Raw genomic sequence first — 24,577 nt, forward strand, 5'->3', positions numbered from 1 at the left:
AGAGAGATATCCATTGTCCTTCATTGTTGTCTTTGTTAGTAAAATGTTTCTATCACCGTCCACCGGTCCTCGGTGGATTCCTTGCGGCGGAGCACAAACACAAGCAAATGCCCGCAGCTGCCCCTCTGGCTGCACCACCCCAGCGGTCTGCACAGGAGTCGGCGGGGGCGGGGCTGGTGACGTCAGGGCTAGGCGGGCCCTGTCCCGGAAGAGGGCGCTGAGGACCAGGGAACTGGGAGATGGAGGCGCCCGTGGTGCTGCTGGTGATGGGCGTGAGCGGCTCCGGAAAGTAGGTCGCGGAGGCCGCAGGCGGGCGGGAACTGGGAGACGGTGGAGCGGCCTGAGCCCCAGGAGCCCTGCTGAGGTCCCCTGCTCTCCTGCCCCGCTGGCCGCTCCCTAGGGTCACCACGGATGAAACGCCAAGGTCCTGTTGATGGTGGCTAGCAGCAGGGGACGAAGGTCGGGCATAGAGAGGCTGCTGGATACAGAGTGGACAGTTGTAACAGGAGAGACGAGTCCCGCCACACCTTTCAGCTTCGGTCTTACGAACTTAGGCTTGGGGACATCTTGCAGAGCAAGGTGGGAGGGTGCAAAGTCCCAGCCAAGAGGTAAACCTTGTCCGGGTCTTTACAAAGCTTTGTCTGGTTGGGCAGATGGTCTCCCTACTGGGTGTTTCTGGATTTCTCTGAATAGACTTTGATCGTGTTCCTGCTTAAGAAGGAACATTCATACGCAAAGTGCCAGAACTCTGCAAAATATGCAGTTTCTTCTCAGCCCAGGGCAGCCAGTTTAGAATTAAGCAAGCAGTAGGCACTTGGTTTGATAGACACCATCAGACTGCACCGGATATAGTCCAAGAAACACCAAACTGCAACATACAACCATAGGCATCACAATAGATGTTAACTGGTGAACCAGAGCCTTTTAAGGGTCACTGTGTCTTTCTGGGGACTTTCTAAACCATGAGGTAGCCTTTTTAAACGAAAGACTTATTTTTATTATTTTTAAGTGTGTGTGTGTGTGTGTGTGTGTGTGTGTGTGTCCCCGCACCTGCACACTCTAGTGCAGGTGCCCTCAGAGGTATCTTATCCTCTGGAGCTGGGTTACAGGTGGCGGTGAGCTAATCCATATCGATTCTGGGAACTGATCTCAAGTCCTCTGCAAGGATTCTTAACCAGTAAACTATATCACCAGTCCTAGAAGGTAGCTTTATGTTTCAAAAATTACTAAGTAGTGTTTAATTTGAGAGAAGAATTTTTGATGTGCAGTTAAGGATGGCCTTTCAAATGCAGGGATCTTCCTGCCTAGTTTTCTAGGTGCATGGATCACAGACATAGTCCATCATTCTCTGCTTCAAAATTCAAGACTCAGAACTAAAAGTGAAATGGAGCCCAGAGCCCAGAGCTGTAGTTCAGTGGTGGAGTGCTTGATTGTCATGCCCTGAGTTCAATCCCAGCGCCACAAAAAGGAACAGAAATCACAGAGCCTGAAAATCCTGGTGTTGTATAATCGGGAACCTGTTGGCTGTGTTTATTGTCTCTTCCCCCACCAGAGACCCTTTCTGTCTTGTCCAGAACAGCACCTATCCCATAATAAGTGCTCAGATTGTCCTTGTCACAGAGAGTGGAAGGATGAGCCAGAGAACCTTACCTTTGTTTATTGTTTTATATGTTAAAGCCATCTCAGCTTCTGCTAGGATAAGCTTAAGCCTTTCAAATCTGGTTTTGTTCATTTCTTCCCTCTCCCGGAGGGCCTACTGTCTTCCAAAGTGTCTTTTAGTCCAACCTGCTGGGAGAGAGACATCTGGGTCCTTAAGTTTGGTTTGTAAGCTTACATCCAGCCATTGCTTATGAGCCCCACACTGCGCCTTGTTCCTACTTGTGGTCCCTTGTGCATGTCCTGGCATCCAGGTCCTCTAGTTTAGATCTAGATGGAGCAGGGAGAGTAGATTTTTCCTTTCCCTTCTACCTCCTTTCTGCCAGTTGACACATAACTTAGCTCTCCTGTAATCAAATGTTTCTCTCCCACCTGCCTGTCCCTAAATACCTGGCAGCCACTTCCCAAATAATTGACTCAGAGGCTTAATATTACTTATATTACTTATAAATGCTCACCTGAGAGCTCAGGCTTATTACTAGCTAACAGTTACACTTAAATTACCTCACAATGGGGTTGGGGATTTAGCTCAGTGGTAGAGCACTTGCCTAGCAAGCACAAGGCCCTGGGTTTAGTCCTCAGCTCCAGAACCAAAAAAAAAAAAAAAAAAAAAAAAAAAAATTACCTCGTAATTCTTACCTATGTTTAGCCACGTGGCTTGGTACCTTTTCTCAGTACAGCATTCTTCTCTTGCTTCTCTGCATCTGGCTGGTGACTCCTGACCCCACCCTTCCTCTTCCCATCATCCTTAGTTTGGTCACCCTGCCTATACTTCCTGCTTGGCTACTGGACAATCAGTATTTTATTAAACCAATTTGAGTGACAAATCTTCACAGTGTACAAGAGGATTATTCCACATCACTCTTCTTTTAGACCAGTTAGTTGGTGCTAACATGTTTATTCATAGTTAATCTAACTTGATCTAAGTATGATTATTTTCTTTCCTGTGCAAAACTCTGGTTTGGGTCCGGTGTGGTGCACTCACCTTTAATGGAAGTACAGCATAGTGATCTCTTCTTTGTCTTTTGGGAACTGCCAGGTGATACATATTCAATAAAAATTGGCTGAATTGGGACTGGAGAGATGGCTCAGTTAAGAGCACTGGCTGCTCTTCCAGAAGACCTGGGTTCAATTCCCAGTAACAACATGGTAGCTCACGATGGTCTATAACCCAAGTTCCAGACCCTCTTCTGACTTCCCTGGGCACTGCACACATGTGGTACAGTAACTTACATGCAAACAGAACACCCATATACATAAAGTTCTCTTTAGTTGGCTGAATAAACTAGAGATGAACGGACAACTTGGGTGGTTCAGTTCCCCTGAGCAAACTGAGGACTTGAGGAGCCCAGTTAGCTAAGGAATAGTCATTTAATGACAGAATGACTGAGGCCCAGATCTCCAATTTAAGCCCCCAGTCCTCACCATCATACTCTGTGGGACACCCCATCTTAACAGGTGTTGGCCATTCTTGACTCACTGACATTCTTTTTTATGTGTATGGAGTTTTGTTTTTTTGCCTGCATGTATGAGTACCACATGGGTGCAGCACACAAGGAAGCCAAAAGAGGGCATCAGATCCCTGCCATGTGGGTACTGGAAATTGAACCCAGGGCTTTTGGAAAAGCAGCCAGTGCTCTAACTGCTGAGCCTCCTCTCCAGCCCCTTATGTGTATCTAGTAAACTAACAATGTTTTGAGGTGTTTATGGGCCCCTGAACTTTACACAGTGCTGCATGGTTTTTTGTTGTTGTTGTTGTTGTTGTTGTTTTTTGGTTTTGTTTTTTTCAAGACAGGGTTTCTCTGTGTAGCTTTGTGCCTTTCCTGGAACTCAATTGGTAGCCCAAGCTGGCCTCGAACTCACAGAGATCCGCCTGGCTCTGCCTCCCAAGTGCTGGGGTTAAAGGCATGTGCCACCACCACCCAGCTAGTTTTTTTTGTTTGTTTGTTTGTTTTTTAATGGTATTAAATTTCTTATTAAACCCCTCTCTCACTGGGTTGTATCAAGCACTCCTGGCAGGCCCAGGAGTAGTTGGGCAACACAAAATAGTATTATTATTATTTTTTAAAATAAAACCAACCCTCTCTTGAGTTTTTTTTTTTTATAACACTACCACTTTATTCATTTTGTATTCTCTCAAAAGATGAACATCTATGGGATCTAAAACAACGACTCTCTGTTGTCTTTTTTTTTTTTTTTTTTTTTTTTTTTTTGAGTCAAGTGTCTCAGTGTGCCATCCAAACTGGCCTAGAACTGACTACCTTCCTACCTCCACCTCTCGTATCCTGGGATTACAAGTGTGTGCTAACACAAATAACTATGAAGTGCCGATTACTGAGAAAAGAGTTTGTCGTTGATTACAGGCATGTGCCACCACACCTGGCTCAGTGGTTTAATTAGTTCTGATAAACTGCTTTCTGGATAATACATCTTAGGGCAGTGAAGGTTGTCTTTAGACTCCAGGGTTAAGGGCATCTCTGCTTTAGGACCACAGAGGGACCTGCATTTTAATGTGACAGCTGCTCATCTCTCAGGCCTCCTCTCAAAATAACTGGCACTCTCTCACAAGTGTAGAGTAGAAATGAACACATCTGTATTCTTCCCACAGATCTACCGTGGGCGCACTGCTGGCCGCTAAGGTAACATCCCTCATCCACTGTGCTCTTGTCCACGGCTTCCTGCCTTTCTTTTGTCCTGTGGTTTGTGCGGATGCTTCAGCATGGCAATCTAGGTTTCTTCTTGGTATTTATAAGTGAGAGGGGCAGCCTCAGACCAGTGATTTCTTTTTTATTTTTTTATTTTTCGAGACAGGGTTTCTCTGTATAGCTTTGGAGCCTGTCCTGGAACTCACTCTGTAGACCAGGCTGGCCTCAAACTCACAGAGATCCGCCTGGCTCTGCCTCCCGAGTGCTGGGATTAAAGGCGTACTCCACCACCACCCAGCTAGACCAGTGATTTCTATACCTGCCTGCCAATAAGCTCCTGGTGACTGTTTATGGGCTTTGCTGATGCTACATACACCTCTCACTTCATTCCTAAAGCTGGGATGGAAATTCTATGATGCCGATGATTACCACTCTGAAGAGAATCGGATGAAGATGAGAAAGGGAGTACCTCTGAGTGACCAGGTAACGTTGGCCATGGGTGTCCAATATCTCTGCATCATGCCTCCTTATCTAAAAGCCTAGAACCTGAGCTTGTCTGTGAACTGAGGCCCAGGAGTGAGCCACCTTCTCCCCCATCTTGTGCACAGCCAGCCACAGCTTGTTGCAGGACTTTAATCTCTAATCCCCAAGTGAGCAGAGGCTCCCTTGTGCTCAGACTTAGTGCCTCCTTGGTCCTTTCCCCTTCCCCACACCATCAAGTTCTGGTGAACTCCAAGGCCATAGTGATCATGCAAATTCAATATGGCCACGTGTCTTTGCTTTTCTGTTGCTGTGCACCATGACCAAGGCATCTTAGAAAAGTGTTTAATTGGGTTTACAGCTCCAGAGGGTTAGAGTCCATGATGGTGGAACAAAGGCAAGACAGCAGGAACAGCTGGAATTTTCTGTAATGGATCGAAACAGGGGGCAGAGAGCACATTGGGAATGCACAAAGCCTGTCCCCAATGACACACTTCCTCCAAGGAGGCCACACCTCTTCATCCTCCCCCAAAAGTTCCATCAACTAGGGACCAATATCTGAGCCTATGGGGGCCTTTCTCACTCAAACCACGGCACCAGGTATCATGTCTGAGACCCTTTAGGCTTTTTACTGACCCCACGTATGTACTCCACATAGAAAAGTGTTAGGTACTCCTCCGTGTCCACAGGAACTTCTCAGCTCCTCAGTCCCTCCTGTGACCATGCTCTGCCCCACTGTTATCTGGAATGTTTCCTCCTTCACTGAGTGACTGATGTTCATCCTTAATATCTCAGCTCCTAGGCCACGCCTTGGAGATGCGTACTCAAAGGCCATACCTTCCCTGTTGAGCTGAAGGTTTGCTAATCCACGAGGATGGGAATGGTGTATGGCCGCAGTGGGTGGGGGTGACAACACTTGTACAGAATCCCGGGAAAGGAGATAGAACTTCTTTGGATGGCATTGTCAAGGCTGAGTCACCTTCTGCTGCACAGGCCTAGGAGCTGTTTTACACAATCTACCTGAGGGGCTGGAGAAGTGACTCAGTGGTTAAGAGCACTGGCTGCTCTTCCAGAGGACCTGGATTCAGTTCCCAGCACCCACATGGCAGCTCATAGCTGCCTGTAACTCCAGTTACAGGGGTTTCCTTCACCCTTTTCTGGCTTTGGAGGGCATGTACTCAGTGCACTTACACCACACACACACACACACACACACGTGAAACACTCACATAAAATAAGTAATACTTAAAAAAAAAAGAAAAAAAATGTATCCAAGAAGTTAAAATTAAGAAGCTTATAAATAATCTTTTTCATCCCTATTAGTTCTTGAATGTTATAGGAAACCTTGGCTAACCACAAGGTATTGCAAGAGTCATTTTGAAAAATTTAAAGTGCTACATTAAGAAATTAGCTAGCCAGGGCGGTGCTTGAGCATACCTTTAATCCCAGCACTCCAGAGGCAGAGGCAGGAGGATCTCTGAGTTCAAAGCCAGCCTGGTCTACAGAGGGAGTTCCAAGACCGCCAAGGGCTACACAGAGAAACCCTGTTGAGGGTGGGAGGGTTAACTCAAGGGCTGGGATAGAACTCAGTGGCAGAGCATGTGCTCAGCTACAGGTTCTGATTAGATTCATTGAAAGAATCTATTAGCTACAGTAAGAGGTGTGTGAGCATCAAAGCTGGGGAGACATTTACACAGTGGGGGGGGGTTAGAGAGGGTATAAAGTAATGTAGCTTACGGGGACTTATATTATGAAAGAGCCATTGATACCAGAACCCAGGAAGTGCTTCTGTTGTTGTAGGCCTTGGGTGTGGCCCTCAGACTGTCCATGCCCAGTTCCCACCAAGATCTCTCGAGTTAATGTTTGTGACTATGGTACTACTGCTTCTGTACAAGCAATACCTGGGAAAGCTTGTAATTCCTGTTCTCATTTCAGGACAGGATCCCGTGGCTCGGCAGCTTGCATGACATTTTACTAAGGTAAGAAGTCATCTGACCCTGGTATAATCCAGTAAATTTAAAAAAAAAAATCACTTCTGAAATAAGAACCAGCTGCATCAGGGTGGAGCTAAACACTTGTGCAAACCAAGTACTCAGCTCTGTCCTCTGGACAGCTTTCAAAGGGCTACTTAACAGCGAGGAACTGATGCCTGGAGACGGAACACTTGAGCCCAAGATTACTCAGTTCACTGAGGAAAGAGCCTCTACTTAAGGTTGAGAGCACCCCAGGCTTAATCTCCATTTTCAAGTAACATTTTACATTGGCAGAAACTAGTTTACCACCTAGAATTGGCACACAGTATCCCCATTCTGCATTTCTTACATTTTGAAAACAGAGATGTGGCCTCGGGACAGCATGTTGTTCTAGCCTGTTCAGCACTGAAGAAAATGTACAGAGACATCTTGATACATGGAAGAAATGATGTGCCTTTGAAAAGTGATGAGTCAGCAAAGGGAACACTGGCTGGCGAACAGCTCTTGGTGGTCTACCTCTGCGGGTCATTTGAGATCATTTCCAGACGCTTGTTCCAACGAAAAGGACATTTTATGCCACCTCAGTTACTGCAGTCTCAGTTCAGTATTCTGGAGCCCCCATCAGCTCCTGAAAACTTCATCCAGGTCAGCGTGGACCAAAGTCTCTCGGAGATCGCTGATGCCATTATGGAGGGGCTGCAAATGAAGTGATCACTTCACACCTGTGGTTTACAGCCACTCTGGGTCCAAGCTCCTCACCAGCGGTGTATTCTAAATTCCTAATTGAGAACCAACCACAATGCGTGGAGATCATTGTTTGACTGTTTTGATAGGAGTCTGTGGTATGCTTGGCATCCTGCAGGTGTGGGAAAGGATGTTCAAAGGTAAAGCTGAAACTTAAGTTTAAATTCATGTGTAATGCAACCAGATCATCAGTGGGAACTCTGTAATCAATGCTAGAAGTTACTATCATTCAAAAGAGCAATGCCTCGTGCCTTGTTTGTACAATGAATGAAACATGCTATCCTGGAAATCCACTGGAAATGGGTTTCAGCAATAGAAACGAACAAAAACCAGCCACCCACTGCAAGTCATTTCATACCATACTGCCTTTGGTTTTCTGAAACATGGTTTCTCTGGGTAACAGCTCTGGCTGTCCTGGAACTTACTCTGTAGACCATCCTCAATCAAGTTCACAGAGATCCACTTGCCTCTGCCTCCCAAGTGCTGGGACTAAAGGTGTGGGCCACCACTGCCCAGTTGCAGTGACTGTTAAAAACAATAGGTTAGCATACAAAATCACAGGCTCCGTTTTCTTTTGTTATTATTGTTTATATCTTTATTATTTTTTGAAGATTTATTTATTTATTTACTATTATGTATACAGAAGAGGGCACCAGATCTCATTACAGATGGTTGTGAACCACCATGTGGCTGCTGGGAATTGAACTCAGGACCTCTGGAAGAGCAGTCAGTGCTCTTAACCTCTGAGCCATCTATCTCTCCAGCCCTCTTTCTTTATTCTTATGACTATTTTTTATTAAGAAATTTTTTATTCACTTTACATACCAACTACAGATCCCCTTTCACCCCTCCTCCTGCTCCCCCACAGGCTTTCTCCCCTCAACCCAGCTCCAATTCCCTTCTCTGAAAAGGTAAGGCCTCCCATGGAGTCAGCAAAGTCTGGTACATTCACTTGAGGCAGGTATTATGACTATCACGTTGAGGGGGGGATAAGGGGGGGGAGATGGGGACAGGGACTCACCCTGTAGCCTTGATTGGCCTTAAACTCACAGAGATTTGCCTGCTTCTGCCTACCCAGTGCTGGGATTAAGGGTGTGCACTGCCATAACTGGCTTGTCTTCACACATACATTATTGTACTTTGTTGTAATTCATCCCCTTTACTGCTTCCCTACCCTGTGTCCTCTGCTCCTCTCTGGCTGGTTCCCTTCCTTTTCCCAGGTGACCACCTTCCTGCATTTATGGTTTCTCACCCTTTCTCAACATCTCTTCCTGAATGCTTGAGTGTGGACATCATACACACACACACACACACACACACACACTCTATATATATACACACACACACACACACACACTCTATATATATACACACACACACACACACACACACACGCACACACACTTATATATAAAACTTTAAGTCCTGCTTGGGAGAAAATATGGGCCTTTTTACAACCACATAAAATTCTTCCATTGTGTACATACACTACATTCTAACTTTTTTTATTTGTTTTTTGAGACAAGGTTTCTCTGTGTAGCCCCAGCTGTACTGGAACTAGCTGTGTAAATGTGTAGACCAGGTTGGTTTTGAACTCAGAGATCCACCTGCTTCTGCCTCCTGAGTGCTGGGACTAAAGGCGTGGGCCACCACTGCCTGGCTCCATTTCCTGATAGGGGTTACAAATAGCTGACTTGCTAACAGAATCAAAGGGCCCTTTTGGTTGAATAGTGTGATGGATCATCTTGACTGTCAACCTGACAGACTTAGAATCACCATGGGGAATATCTATGATGGATTTTCTTTCTTCTTATTTTTAAAAATCAGTGTTTGGTTTGTTTTTGAGACAGTGCCTCTATGTTATCCTGGCTGTCTTGGAACTCCCTACATTGACCAGGCTGGCTTCAAAATCAGAGAGCTGAGATTAAAGGTGTGTGTGAGGCTAATGGATGTGGGAAGACCCACCCCAGTGTGGGCAACACTACTCCACGGGCTTGGGTCCCACACTGAGTAAAAGTACGTGAGTTGAGAAGCAGACCTCACTGCTCCGTGCTTCCTGACTGGATGCAATATGACCAGTCATCACCAGCTCAAGCCTCCATGCTGTCCTTGCCATGCTGGACTGTATCCTGACAAACTGTGAAGCCAGATGAGCCCACCCTGGCTTCCCCAAGCTGCTGCTTGCCAGGTGCTTAGTCACAGCAACAAGGAAAGCTAACCTACCATACAGCTGTCACTCCTGTGAAAACATGAAGCTTTTTGCTCTTCCTCTTTGCCAAGTTTTGGAACATGCTCTCCTTGGTTTCAGACTTGACATGTTCCAATCCTGCCAGAGGAGGGTAAGAGTTCCCCACATGGGCCAGGCATGGTGATGCTCACCTTTAATCCCAGCATGCCAGCAGCAGCTGAACCTTCGAGTTCCAGGCCAGCCTGGCCTACATACTCAGTTCCAGGCTAGCACGAGCTACACAGCGAGGCCTTGCCTCTAAATAACAAATAAATAAAAGTAAGAGTTCCCCACACCAAGAAAGAGGAAGAAACTGTGAACCAGCTGTATTCGCTGAGCCGTATTTATGGTATGTCTTCTGAAAAGTTGGGGGATGGTAACACAAAGCTGTGGTTCTTAGCTCCATTTGGAGGGACAGGGAAAGACAGGCCACCTTGTGTTGTCAGGCTAGACTCATGAGGAAGGAAGGACGTGGCAGGAACCTTGGGACTTGGTAGGATGTCCCTGTGCCCCACTCCTTTCCCATGGCAGAACTGAAAGCATATCCCAGATAAGATTTGTATCAGATCACCACAGATGTGCCACAGCTGGACCTTAGACCCTGTCATGTGACAAGAACATGGAAAAAGAAAGACATTGGTTCCCAACATCCAATGCACTTTAGTATCGATGTCTCAGGGCTGCAGATATAGCTCAGTGTAGAGCACTTGCCTAGCATGTTCGAGGCCCGAGTCTGAGCCCCAGCACTACAGAGACCATGCCTTCCCAGCAAGCACACTAAACCACCTCAGGGCTAGTGGCTTACAACTGTGAAGAGCAGCCTGGCCCAGAACCGGGGCAAGCTCTGGTCTATCAGACCCAGCTAGATACGCAGTTTATGTAGAACACCACCTGGAAGGAAGCATCAGAGACTCGTCATTAGGGTCAAGTTCAGAGCTGGTGGGTTCAGACCAAGCCAAAAACCCACTGGACAATTCACAAATCTACAGAACTCCAGGTGAGAACTCAGAGAAGCCCAAAGGAGGAACAGAGCACAGAAAGGGTGGGGTGAACTGGGCTTAGAATACAGGATAGGCTGGGCTTATTAAGACAGACTTCCCACAGGAAAAGGAAACTGTTTAATGTCATTTGAAGAAGCCTTAGGCCACCCCTCTCTCAAGTGACAAAAGGAAAGTAGCAGTGAGGCTGAGTCTGGGTAACAAAGGGGACACTGCATTCCAAGAGAAAGTGCATTGGGAATCAGGCAGAGGTGGAACCTGAGCTGTCTAGGCTGGACTGGTCCCAGTCAGAAAAGACCACACTTCTGACAGGCCTGAAAGCTGTCTGGCAGGCAAGCTTTGGAGACTCAATCCATTTTGTCACCCCCTATATCTCAGAGTGTGATACAGTCAGCCACCATATTGAGAAGGGGATAGTTATTGTCTAAGATCCTGGCACTCCAGGGACCAGAAAGCAAGCAGCAATCAGGGATCCTGGGGACTCCCTGCCACTGGGTTGCCATGGAGACAGCCACAAAGGCTTGGAAAGGGGAGAGGGCCTGATGTAGACACAGTGAGAGGCTGGAACACACTGGAGAGAAGAGCCTGACCATAGAATACAGTGCTCATCTACTTCTGTGGTGAGATGAGGAACAAGCCTTTAGCTTGCACATTACCATGGAAACAGAAAGCTCTGAGCACAGGTCTAGGACTGCATCTTTCCAGCCTCCTCCCCACAGGGCAGTTTGCTGCTGGGTGGGTTTGTAAGTGCTCAAACCAACAGGCAGAACTTAAAGTTCCCTCCTCTCTCTTCCTGCATGCAGAACTCAGTGCTCGGGTTGCTGACCCCTCTGACACACTTCAGTTGGGACATTTATTACCTCTGGGTGTACAGAGGGGTAGAAGGGGATGCTCTGGAGGAAATGGGAACCGAAACAGGCTACAGGCTACAAAGCCCATGGGAGCCAGCAGCAGCTCCTGATGCACGGAGCCTGCAGAGTTCTAAGATTGACCTAGCAGTGACCCTGGCAGCTTAACAATGACCAGCCCAGGCCTCAGCCAGTGGGAGCCAAGAGGAATTGCAGTGAACTCCATCTACAGATGGAGGAAACCTCACCCAGAGGGCTGGGAGACTCACATTAGAAGACCTGGAAAGAAGCTCCTACCTTCAATGCCCCCCCCCCACAACCATTTTACCTTTTGATTATATTTTACTATTGTTTTCTTTTTATTAATTTTTATTTTGTGTTGTTCCTAACACTCCAACAGCCAAATTCAATGCTATTAAAATGACTGAAATGCTGCATAAAGAACTGGAAGCCTAGTTTTAAAAAATGATAAATGGGAGACAGGCATGGTGGATCTGTGAGTTCAAGGCCAGCCTGATCAACACTGACAGTCAGGTCATTCAGTCAGAGCTGCATAGTGAGATCCTATCTCCATAAAAAACTGGTGGGATGGCTCAGTAGTTAAGAGTGCCTACATTTGGTCCCCAGCACCCACATGGTGGCTCATAACCAGTTCCCGAAGATTCAGTTCCTCTTCTGCCCCTGCAAGCTTCTGCATACTTGTGGTACATAATGAGAAATTCAGCAAAAAAGGATTTTAAAAAATAAAAACAAAAATACTGCAACATGGCCAGGTGGTGGTGGCAGCGGCAGCTCTTGGGAGGCAGAGGCAGGCGGATCTCTGAGTTCGAGGCCAGCCTGGTATACAGAGTGAGTTCCAGGACAGGCTCCAAAGCTATATTGCAACATAAAGTTCAATACATCAACTCAATGGAGAGCATTACCAACAGACCAGCTCCCTCTACACATGAGGACTGGTGGGCCTGGTGTGCATACTGAACAGGCAGATCTCACATTGCTGAAAGGAGTCTGCTGTATTTAGTTCATATATATACAATCAATGGTTGGTTGAGTCAGCACCCACCCACCCTGCCCCTACAGCACAGACACCCCAGGAGGAGTACAAAGTTGGCACTGGCAGATGTTAACTAGACTCGAGGTTGGAAGAACTGCCTGAGCCCAGACATGCAGAGAATGCCAAGAGATGGTGAAAGACATCACACGTCTTAGAGTTCTGGCTGAGTCCCTAGAACAAAGGGACAAAACTGAACTCTGGAATGATTGGCTTTATGGCCCACCCCACCACAACCCCTGGAAGGTTGACTGACTGGAGAGAAGATATAAGGCAGTTTTCAGGCAGTTAGATTCGATTAAGATGGTTGACTTTAATAAAGAGTCTAAAGTTCAGCCAGGTGTAGCAGCACAGGCCATTGCTGCCAGCACCCAGGAAGCAAAGGCAGGCAGATGTCTGTGACTCTGAAGCCAGCCTGGTCTACACTGAGTTCCAGTCCGGCTAAGGCTATATAGTGAGACCTTGTCTCAAAAACCAAAAGCAAATGGAAACAAAGGTTTCAGTTTGTCTCCACTCATTGGACTTGGCGATGACAGACATCCCAAGTGCCGGGAATAGGTTTCTGACATGCAATACCCACAGATTAATTCACCTCTGTTCCTCCATACCACGAATTGCTCCTGGACATGCTTTTGTGCCCCTGCCAGGTGTAGCAATTATCTCCAAGAATGGATTGTCTTTGTGACTGTGTACAACCCAACTTCTCTCCAATGGCTTTGCCTAACCCTCAGAATGTACACTGTCTGATGCCCTCAACAGTCAGCTGTTGACGACTTTGGCCTCCCTGTGGGGCATGTTGGAATTACAGATGTTTGTGAACAGCCTCTGAAACACTTCAGACCAGATTGGAGACCAGTATATGTTACAGAATGCAGGAGAAGGAAGTAAAGGGAAAATAAATAAAAAGGAGTAGTTTCTAAATCTCACATGCTACTTCAAGCTCTGGTGCCATTCCAAGTGTGTTCCCCAGGCCTTGCCCAGATCATTCCTGATCATCACGGTGTCCCCCTTGGTTTACTGTAACTACAGTCTAACGCCACCATGCCCACTGTGGTCCTGAGTACCAACCAGCCTGTGTTTCTCCATGGCTTCTCTGTACTTGGCTAGGAGTTCCCTGATCAGAGGCAATGCTGTATGGAATAGCTAGGCCTTCCTTCAAATTTCTGCCTTGACTTCCCTCATTGATGGATCATGACCTGCCATGGTCGGTGCAATAGACATTTTCTTCCCCTAAGCTGTTCTCGATCACAGTATCTCTCACAGTCTCAGCAATAAAACTAGAACACATCTAGCCAGCCCAAGGGCCTGTGACCTCTTAACCTAGACTGCCACTGGCTAACACTCCCACTCCACCCTGTTTTCTCAATTAAGAACGGCAGATCTAGCTGAGGATGGCTCAGCTGGTGAAGTATCTGCCACAGAAGCAGGAGGAGCTGAGTTGTACCCACTAAAAAGCCTGGTATGCTACACCGGCCTGTAATCCCAGGGCTAGGAAAGTGGAGACAGCCAGACTAGCCTCATCAGTGAGTTCCAGGTTCAGAGATCCCACCTCAACAAACAAATAAACAAAGGAGGAGAGTGATCAGGGAAAGAAATGTAACATTGGTCTTTGGCCTCTACACACAAGTCCATAGATACACATGCCCACACTGACAAGCATGTTCACCACACATAACACACCAGGGGGAAAAATGCCTAAACTCTCTCATTTATTAATAACCACAAACTCTCAGTGGGATACAAAAATGACACCTCTCTCAAGTCTCTGCTCAAATGTTACCCCTTGTATGAGAATGCCCACTCCTGGCCCAGATTCTATTACAAGGCTGTACTTCTTGGGGAACCCCCTCATATTGGCAGGCAGTAGATTGTATGTACTGTCTCCTATGTAGCTTGGCCCCACTACTGTTAGTATCAGACAGAATTGTATTTTACTGCTATACCTGAGTGACAGAGAACAAAGAGAAGACCCTTCCAGTTCTCTTCAGCTGTGATGTACCTTTGTAGCAGATGCCCAGATCCATCGACCCACGCATCCTCTCAGCATGCGTCTCCCTGTCACCCACATGTAATCAAGACTTACAAATACTACTTAGACTCACTGTTCACTTTTCCTTTTTTGCTTGTTTTCTGCTCTGTGGTATAATGATTTTGTTTAAAATGTCAAAAAGACCAGCAGCTAGGACAAGAAAAAGAGGAAGCATGTATGTCCATCTATAGCACAGGAAATCAACCTGCCAGAAAAACTGGACAGCTGTAAATCATCTATTGAAGAGTATGGTACTAGAATGCCTACCAGATATGACCTGAAGAAACAGGAAGAGAAACGGTTGAAGGTCTGTGCTAAAGTGAGCTAAGGGTAATGAAGAACAGAAAACATGGCCTAAAGCTAAAACTGAAGTACCCTGGTGAAGTACTGAAAAAGTGGACCCATCAGTGTTAGCAGTGAACATGTGCTGTTGGACGGTGTGTGGCTTGTGAAACAGCCAATGATCGAGCGGAACTGTGACTATTCAAAGGCTGACTGCAGAAACTTAAAAGAAGGAATGGCATGAACATTTTAAAGATGAGTGGCAAAGCAGCATCTACAGCAGAGAAAGTCATGGGAAACGTGACTACTGAGGATGCTCTGAACACCAGGCTGTGGTCAACAGATGGACTGCCCTGCACTGATGGCCGTAATGGTGATGAAGACAGCGTGGACAGAACTGCAAACAGTGCCTCCTGACAACATGTGCAACTGCGTGGCCTTCCTCAAGGGCTAGGCTGTGCACTCATACCAGAAGGTCAAGTCCATTTATCAAAGGAACTTCTGGGACAAAAAAAAGTCGTTAACAAGGCAGATGACTCCAGAAGAAATATTTGAAAAAAACCAGTCAGCAACATATTCCCACACATCTCTAGAAGATCCATTTCCCAGCTCCTCAGCTGCTTTTGATGTTTCTCACTTAAATCATATGAGGCACAGTAACACTTTAATGAGAAACATACTACACTGTTAACAGTTGATCTTGGTAGCCTGAGGAAGCCATTTTCTCCCATTGTATGAGTAGGTCATATTTTTCAATACTTATGCGTGAATAAGTATAAGGAAATGGTTGCTCACTGATGGCACATATATTCAGCCAGGGTTATGGTGATGTCAAATAGCCAGATTGTCCACACAGGGAGGAAAGTGAGATCTTTGCTTTCTGGTGAGTCAGTGGACACAAACTTTTGTTTCATCCACAAAGTGATTTAAAATACTGTGTATAAGGTATGTGTGAAACATTAATGAATTTTATGTCCAGACTTATATCTACTCCCTAGATATCTCATTAGACACAACTACTCTAAAACCCAAAACAACTGGAACTTTTGGTCCAGAGCATTTCAGACAAGAGATGCTTTCAACATAATGAGATTTCTGCTGCCTGTAGTGAATGTTTCCATGCATACACATATTTAACTATGGACTTCAGGAACTGGGTAAGTTCCTTGCACACTTTATGACACAAAGTACAGCGAGGTAAACTGAGCTCCTAGGAAGTTTCTGCTCCCTGTAATATTATCCTGTTCCCTTGCCACACTTCCTGGTAGCAACTTCAATCTATTTCCATAGGTTGTCTTTGTTTTGACCACACACCGCTGCTGCCCCACAATAAAAGAAAATGCTATTTGTTTAAAAGGAAATGCTATTTGTTAAAAACAAACAAAAAACCCACAGAGGCTAGTGGATCTTTGTGAGTTCGAGGAAGCCAGGGATACAGGCCTTGTCTAATTAATAATCCCTTTCATTACTATGGTTAAACCAAACTTGAAATCCAAGATTTGAGTATTTATCCTTTTTCTTCTTTTGATACACAGAATTTCACAGTATATCCAAACTGGCCTCAAACTTTGGATCTCCCCCCAGTTACAGGCACATAGGACCCCAACTGGCTTGAAATTAGAAATCCCGAACACACAGAGAGACCCAGCTGTCATGTGCCTGTTATCTGGTAACTTTTGTTTAGAGTTTCACCTCCCCCATTCTTTACTCAAATTGTTCTAAAGGACTTGATGTAAGAACAATCTATGCATGCACTCAATGTTTTCTTAGCATTTCTAAGAATTCCAACAACAGCTCTGCTGTCTGTACACGGGGTCACTCCTAAACAAACCTACTGGGAGTGGAAAGCATCAAGTCAAAGAACACTCCGTAGCCTGACCTACTCGATGGCTCACTGTCACAACACTGCACTTGCAGGACAGGACGGCTCACATGTTATCACACAATACTCAGGAGACTTACTCAGGAGGAGGACCAGTGCAGATTCAGTCTAGGGATACACAGATAATGAATTTCCAAACAGCCGGATCTACGGAGTAATATCCTGTTGCATAAACCACTGCTATACCCCATCCCCCCAAGAAGAAAATAGCCCACTTTTCACAAAATCTGGGATAAATTAAGCCAAATAACCTTTACATTAAGACGTGTTGAGAAAAAACAGACATTTTTTCTACAAAAGAGGCAAGACAAACCAGTGTAAAAGCTGGAAATTTATTGTTATTTGTGATTAATAAATCAAACTGGTGATGACACCGCCCCGCCTGTGGTACCATTCACCAGTACAAAGTCCTTAACCCAGACAGACGGAGGCGTAAGGCAGAGGGCAGGGACACACCAACACTATCCTTGCTAAGCTCCTCCAGCCATGCCTCCACCCTGACCTTTGTACATGCTTTCTTCCTGGGAAAAGTGTCACAACAGTGCAGTCTGGGGGCAACCTGGCCTCTCAACCTTTTAATAGCAAGCAGCTTACAGAAGTTATGGAATTCACCTTCTAGTTCCCTTGATTTTATTTGTCTGAACTCGTTTTAGATTATTTTAACATCATAATTTCGGATAACTGTACAAGAAAGAATACAATGACCTAAGAGAATACTGAACCAGAGTCAGCCGCATATATCACTGACCCTAAAGTTATATTTTAATTGGTCCCAAAGGAATGTATCACCCCAACAGTGTGAGAGTTAGGCAAACAGAACTTCTTTGGGGAAGGAAGAAAGAGGCTATAAGATAGCCAAATGTACTCAAAACTGTTAAAACGGCTCTTTGTTTTCACCAGACTGACACTACTATACGCATAGAGTCTCCACAGAATCTTAGTTGCCAGTATCACTTAGTTCAGGCTGGCCCAATCCAGAATAGATTCTGTCTTACCCATCCCCCACCCCCCTCTCTGAGGCTCTGAACAGCACAACATTCAACTATTTCTTAATAGAACTAGGCAAACACTTCAGAAACGAGTGGCTCACTAATCATTTTAAATCCAGGTATTGCCTATGAATGAGAAAGCTGATAAACCCAAAAGATAGTTCTACTTTTATATGGCAATTAAAATGGAAACATCAGCACTTTCAGTGAAAGCACATTCAACCAAACTCAATGCTGCTTAGAGACTATGGGGAGCAGCAACCCCGGGCATATGCATTGGTGTGTTACAGTGCTTCTTCAATCTGAACAAAATAAAGGTACTTTACAGCCATTATGTAAATGTTGAGATATTATTACATTATATTTTCTGTACAATTAAATGTCCCTAAAGAGATAACCAGAATCAGTTTTTCTTTATTTTCAACAAACCTGACTAAATGGCACTTCTGCTGAGAGATGTTTATCAAAGATGCTGTAAGATTCTACACAATTAAGAATCCTTATTTTACTTTTTTTGGTTACAGGAATTTTGCTTAGATGATCTAGAAACGCGCAATAATTTGTACTGTATACAAATAAGCAAAATTGTCAGTAGTATAAATCTTACAGCATTATTTGCAAAAATACATGCCAAAGTCACAATAAGCAATACTGTCCCACAAATCATGGAGCGCAAATGATCTGCTTTTTAATGCCTTTATTCTACATAAATTACTACCATAGGGTTATGTTTAAAAAGCAAGTTAGTTGGACAGATGCAGGACAAAAATTTGTTCACCCAATTAGAAAAGGTGATATTTTAAAAAAATTACAATAAATGCCAACTGTTTGATGCATGCAGCAGCCTTAACTGAAAACATTGATTCCCACTGTTCCAAAGATACAGAAAACCCGCACATCTTACTGCACTCCACCTCAGATGCTTCCTATTGGTTTCGTTTATAACAGCACAGAATTCCAATGAAATAAAGCAGGTTATTTTAAAGATTTAAGAGCCGTTATCAAAAATAAATTACATTTTTTCAGGATACAGAAATGCTGCTATGATGGCTGAGAGCCCAGTAACCTTTCAATTGCTGCGTTGATATCGCCCCCTGTTGCTATCAGTGCTTGCAAGTTTGCTTCTCGGTTCAAAAACCCCATGGCACTGAGCTGTTCCAGTTGCTGCTGGAATCTGACTTCTGGACTCTGAAGCTGTTGAGAGGAACACAGAGGCACATTCTGAGGAAGGCAGGCTACGCTAATGCCAAGTCCCTGTCCAAACACCTCAGCTGCTTTGTTTTGTTTTGTTTTGTTTTTCAAGACAGGATTTCTCTGTGTAGCTTTGTGCCTTTCCTGGAACTCACTTGGTAGCCCAGGCTGGCCTCGAACTCACAGAGATCCGTCTGGCTCTGCCTCCCAAGTGCTGGGATTAAAGGCATGCGCCACCATCGCCCGGCCTTCAGCTGCTTTTTAAATGAATGAACTTACTCAACTAAAATATACAAGACCAGCTACAACTATTTTATTAAGAAAGTAGATATTCCCAAGTGTTGTTTAGTTTATAATTTATCCTTACATATATAAGTGCATATTTACTTCAAATGAGCAAAATATGATTTTAAATAATTTAGCTACAATTTATAAATATCTATCACATTTAAAAGTTATTTATCATTTTAATTTAAAAGTTTATATCTAAACAACCATGATAAATAGACTATATAATTCTGCCTTTTAAAAAACCTCATAGCCTGGGAATAAGTGCTTGGGGCCTTGGATTTGATTCCTTGGGGTCCTCCCTCTCCCCTTCTCCCACAAAGGGTGAAACAGGTTTAATAAATTCCATTGCTTTAAGGCTTGTGAACAAGCAGAAACTCTTCCTAAAGCTCATGCACAGACAGTTAATGCTTTCTCATGTATTGATACTGAATGTACTTCAACTATAATATACTAACTAGCCTGATGGCAGAAATTTTAAAAAACTTTATCTTATGTGTTTTGCCTGTATGTGCACTATGTGCATGCCTAATGCCCACAGAAGTTAGAAGAGCCCTGAGACTGGATACTGAAGTTACAGACACCTGTGAGCTACTATGTGGGTGCTGGAATTGGATCTGGGTCCTCTGGAAGCACAGCTAATGCTCTCAACCACTGAGTAAGTCATTTTTCCAGGCCCCCTTAATGTTAAATTCTTAATAAAGACAATAAATGTTCACAGGTGCAAGACCATCTCTAGGAGTCCACACACGTTAAGTTACTACAGGAAGTACTGGGGATGGATGAGCTAGAATAGGAAGCCTAGATACAGGTGTTCTGAAACACTGACAGTATTTTTTAGGCTCACCCTGATAAATCCTTATAAAATAAAACTTATTTCAAATGACTTTGAAGAAAGGACTTCAAAACTCCCATTTTATAAGGCTATTTCTAAATACTATGGCATTAGATTGAAGCATTCTTTTCTTTGGTATCTGATATAGCAACAAAATTAATTTCTATAATGCCTGGTTTTAGATTTAATACCCTTGGAATAGTACTTTTCATTACCTAAACACTAAATGGCTGCTGCTTTCTTTTGCCTTTTTTGAAAGTTCTATACTTAAGTTAGGAATGCAAAATTTGTAAAGAAAAGCATTGTCACCTGAGGATTCACCCCAGCAAGAGCTTGTAGCATTTGCTGGATAAACTGCTGGTGGCCTGGCTCAGTAGCACCCCCTGTGGGGCTCGTGTTTTCACTAGGTGCAGTGCTAGGTGCGCTGTTTCCTGAAGTGCCTCCAGAATTGCCTGCTGCCCCCAAGCCAGGATTAAACCTAGGGAAAGCACACACATGCCCATCAGCTGATCAACCAGTTACATTTCAACATAGTATTCGCTAAGTTATTTTCTTAAAAGTAAGCAGGTGTAACTTTGAAAACTAAGAAATAAGTCAATAACCAAAATAAAAGGCAGAACAATATTAATTTTGAAATCTTCAGAGAAATGAACCATTATGTGCTTTCAAATATTTCCCAAATAAGCCTACCCTGGGATGAGGCCGGGGGCTTCTGTTGCCAGTGTCTGCAAGCCCTGCTGAATCTGCAACAGCGCCTGCATGGCTCTAGGGTTCGACATCGCTGACAGTGTGTCAGGATTCTGCATCTAGGGAGAAGGAAAAACAGCGGTTATCAAAGAATTAAAAGCAAGGTAGGTACATTTTTTTCCAACTTTGCTACATTTTTAAAAGAAAATCTAAAACCTTATTCCCAGACAGCAGTACTCCATATTTCTTCCCAAAATACACATAAACCCTCCTCTTTGACAGCAAATTCCATACACAAATCATGACTTGACTTGATTGCAAGCCTACATAAAAGCTGTTTACAGAATGAAGACAATTAAGAGCAATCCCAGAAGCCACATTTCCCCCAACTCCGACAGAAGAAAAAAAGAACAAAAACCAAACAAAAGGCCAACCATTTCTAAGCAACTCCAACTGCACGATTTATTGGATGGTGGTATGCTGGTGAAAGTGTGAATGTCTCCTGACCACACACTGTCTGCTGCTAACTTAACAATGTTAACAGTCTGCCACCTCAACAATTGCTCTGAAGTGGAATCAATCCAGTGTCCCAAGGTTAGCTTCATTCCTTTCAAACACCCACACCTGACTGACAAACAGGGGGCTTAGAGCACTGCAGTAGACCAAGGACAATCACTGACCGTGGATAACGGCTGGCTGGCCTAACAATCATTTCAGTCAGATATGAACCCTAAGAACTACAATTTCCAAAAGCACCAACACCACTTTCATGTTTTTGAATAATACTATGACAATCTTGGGCACTGTGTTTTTAAACCTTCCTGATGCGACAACACTGACAATTTTAACCTTACTATTTCTGGTTTTGAGGAAATGAGGTCTACTCCTTGGAGAACAAGCATTCTACTAATTTGGAAGAAACTGAGACATTACAACAAAACCCAACCTGTGAAGTAAGAGAGGGTAGCTCACTCAAAACTAGTTCAAACTAGTGTATGTGCTACAAGGAAGCACTTCAAGGCTAGCAAAGTGAAGGGAAATGGCCTGTGCTATTAATGAAGCCTTCCAAACCCGAAATCCTCGTGAGCAAGGCAACACAGTACTAAACACAGTCAGGAGTGACACGGGCTGGGGAGGATCAGGCTGGGTCTGCAAGTGGGTGGAATCACACGCTCCTCTCTCTGCACTGCTCTATCAGCCAGGAAGGAGGCCACGTTCACCATCAACCTTTCAAGCAGATCATTACAAAGACAGCAGCATCTTTTCTTACTCACTTGTTGGAGGAAAGTTGGGAGCTGTTGTCTCATTTGTTCTTGAAGCTGAGGATTTCCAGCAAATAGGGGATTATTCAGCATCATCTATGGGGCAAGTGTTCAAACAATTTTAACTGGAAATATCTGAAACAAGTAATGTACCTGGTTTAATATTCTACCTTCCTCCAAGTGCCTAAATTGGCACTTCAAAGGGAGGAAGGGAGAACACAGATAAAAAGGGAGCAGGGAAGTTCTATCCACAAGGAACTCAGGGAGAAAGAAAGGAGAGAGATAGGTAGGTAGGAGGTAGGAAGGAAGGAAGGCAGCTTCTCTTCACCGAGAATAGTGGATGATGATGATGACATGCTGGGCCCTAAAAAATGAAAGCAATTGTTCTGTGGTCTTTTCCTTCAACGAAGGTGAACTTCTGCCTTTGGGGAAATCTGGGAGTGCCAGGCTCGCAGGAAGATAACGCTTTTGGCTACACTATAGAATAAAAGAAACATCAATCTGTAAAAGCTTAAATATGGCTTGCTTAGAGACCTCAACACACCAACAGCAAGCACAGAAAACACTCAGATCTGGAGCCACTATTGTCTACCTGCCCACGTCTAACGTTTGATATTAAGTCCAGAATAACCACCAAACAGCAACCAACTTGCCAGAGAAATGGAGCTGCTAGATGAAAACCAGCCCAAACTAGCACCAACAGTCCTCTGGGGAAGTGTTAAAATACCTAAGACCCAAAGATGAAAATGAGACCACTAAGATTAGCATCTGGACTCCACCTCCTTAGCACCACAGGAGAAAAGTGGGATGCCTCCTAACCTTCCAAGTCTGACCAACTGAAAAGCCAGGGCAGTAGTAACAGGACTTGACTGCCTGAAGGTACACTCACACAGTCAGCAAACCAGAGACTGTTCAGTTCAAAAGACAGATGGTGTGTCACTTTCTAATGAGTGACTAACGCCTGTTTACCTGTCCAAAGTCTGGGGAGGAAATGACCTTTGCCCTCAATTAGGTAACCATACTGAAGAACAACTGTATGAAAATCCTGTTTTGTTTTGTTTTTAAAAAAAAAAAAGAGAGAGAGAGTTCTCCCCCCCTTTCAAAGTAGATTATTTAATTTCAACATCACCAAAGCAGGAAATAGTTAATGCTTTATGGACACAGATTATTTCCGCGTGAGCAGTAAATAAAACAGGAGCTGCTCCAGGCCAGGAATGCCTCTTTATTCTTCCAGACAAATGCTGCTTTACTCTGAGGTTATTAACCAGTTATCACATTCATTCTTCATTTTAAATTATTCAACTAGTCTGGAAAAAGCTTGTCACAGAAAAATCTTTTCATTTATTATATTTATTATTTCTCCTAACTTACCTGAACCTTCATACCACAATTAAGTTTTTACATTTTAAATATTTAAATTTCAAAAAATAAACTAAAAATCAACCATCTGATGCCAGAGCACACTGTAAGTTTTAAAATAATCTCTAATAAGAGACAACACCTAGCATTGTCAGTATTTACTTTAAAGTTAGAAAACAAGTGTGTAAAGGAGCCCAAATCCTTCATAAACACAAACGTACATGAAATATGCTTACTAAAGAAGAATTTTAATAATAAGACGCATACTCAGTGTTGTAACTAAATACACACTTGAAAATATAGGAAAGGGTCACTTCCCACATTTCTACATCTCAGCTACCCAAGTGACAAAAGAGGCTCAGGATACACTAACATCAAGCATTTCAGTAATGAAGCCACAAGCCCAGCTGTCATAAAATAGACCCATAACATACATAGTTTAAGATAAAAAAGTATCCCGAAGCATTAGTCTTTAATGATTTGTCATTATGTAAGTTTTCACTGAGGATCCCACCTCAAGGACACCTGCTATATCCTTGTGCCAATGTGGTTTCAGAATTTTGAAAATAAAAACCATTTCATCCAGCATAATGAAACAAGGAGCCTTTGGACGTACATCGAGGAGCCACGAAGGAAAGCATTCTAAACCTCTAAACCAGTAGCAACCACTGTGGACAATCATGGCTTACAACATACCCTCTACAGTTGTTCAGGTCCAGGTGTGGGTGCTGCTCCAGGTGGGGCACAACCACCACCCAGAGAGCGGACACCCAAACAACAGACAAACAGGGGAGTGTGACTAGAGTAAGTTCTCCATAAGCTTCAGTTTGTTTTTAAAGCACACTGCATCAACATATAGCAGAAATGAGGTTGTTCCAAGCATGTATGAAATAAAACTGCCCCCCAAAGCTGGAGACGCAATTTGTCTACATCTCTAGTACTCGGAGAGCCAAGAACAGAACCATTCCGCTCACAATACTCTTAAACACTTCTATAAGCTCACCTGTGCAGCAAGGTCAGGGTTCTGGCTTAGTGACTGCATCATGCTTCTCATGTATGGGGCAGCCAGCATGTTCTGCATAAGCTGAGGGTTTTCAGTTATTTGTTGCAACAAGCTTTGCATTCCTGGTGTGTTGAACATACTAGCTAAA

At 44.2% G+C, this 24,577-nt stretch overlaps 2 protein-coding genes across 7 annotated transcripts in view; one reads left to right on the plus strand and one right to left on the minus strand.

Moving 5' to 3' along the window:
* The first annotated feature begins 210 nt into the window (after positions 1-210).
* Idnk (IDNK gluconokinase) lies at positions 211-7,735 on the plus strand. Of its 5 annotated transcripts, none has more exons than XM_036186801.1 (5): positions 211-289; positions 4,265-4,295; positions 4,698-4,784; positions 6,717-6,760; positions 7,117-7,735. In XM_036186801.1, the coding sequence occupies exons 1-5, from the start codon at positions 240-242 to the stop codon at positions 7,463-7,465; spliced, it is 561 nt and encodes a 186-aa protein (XP_036042694.1). In that variant the 5' UTR covers positions 211-239; the 3' UTR covers positions 7,466-7,735. The 5 variants fall into 5 exon arrangements, with proteins under 5 accessions (XP_036042694.1, XP_036042698.1, XP_036042695.1 ...); XM_036186803.1 differs by lacking the exon at positions 211-289 and adding an exon at positions 296-608; XM_036186805.1 differs by lacking the exon at positions 6,717-6,760 and having other exon boundaries at positions 7,117-7,203.
* Positions 7,736-17,133: 9,398 nt separating this feature from the next.
* Ubqln1 (ubiquilin 1) overlaps positions 17,134-24,577 on the minus strand; it is a 41,179-nt gene continuing 33,735 nt past the window's right edge. Inside the window, exons 7-11 of one of the 2 annotated variants that reach the window (XM_036187065.1) lie at positions 24,430-24,572; positions 22,080-22,163; positions 20,809-20,924; positions 20,428-20,596; positions 17,134-18,998 (exon numbers count right to left, since the gene is read on the minus strand). In XM_036187065.1, the coding sequence (XP_036042958.1) occupies positions 18,846-18,998; positions 20,428-20,596; positions 20,809-20,924; positions 22,080-22,163; positions 24,430-24,572 (665 nt within the window). In that variant the 3' untranslated portion in view covers positions 17,134-18,845. The remainder of the gene's footprint in view (positions 18,999-20,427; positions 20,597-20,808; positions 20,925-22,079; positions 22,164-24,429; positions 24,573-24,577) is intronic. The other variant, XM_036187066.1, reaches the window with a different exon arrangement.

Source organism: Onychomys torridus, chromosome 5 (assembly GCF_903995425.1).
Source record: "Onychomys torridus chromosome 5, mOncTor1.1, whole genome shotgun sequence".
In the NCBI taxonomy this organism is placed as follows: domain Eukaryota; kingdom Metazoa; phylum Chordata; class Mammalia; order Rodentia; family Cricetidae; genus Onychomys; species Onychomys torridus.

Coding starts and splice junctions, on each gene's coding strand:
- Idnk (XM_036186801.1), top strand. CDS start 240: ATGGAGGCGCCCGTGGTGCTGCTGGTGATGGGCGTGAGCGGCTCCGGA. Junction 290..4,264: donor GGCGTGAGCGGCTCCGGAAA/GTAGGTCGCGGA, acceptor TTCTTCCCACAG/ATCTACCGTGGGCGCACTGC. Junction 4,785..6,716: donor GAGTACCTCTGAGTGACCAG/GTAACGTTGGCC, acceptor TTCTCATTTCAG/GACAGGATCCCGTGGCTCGG.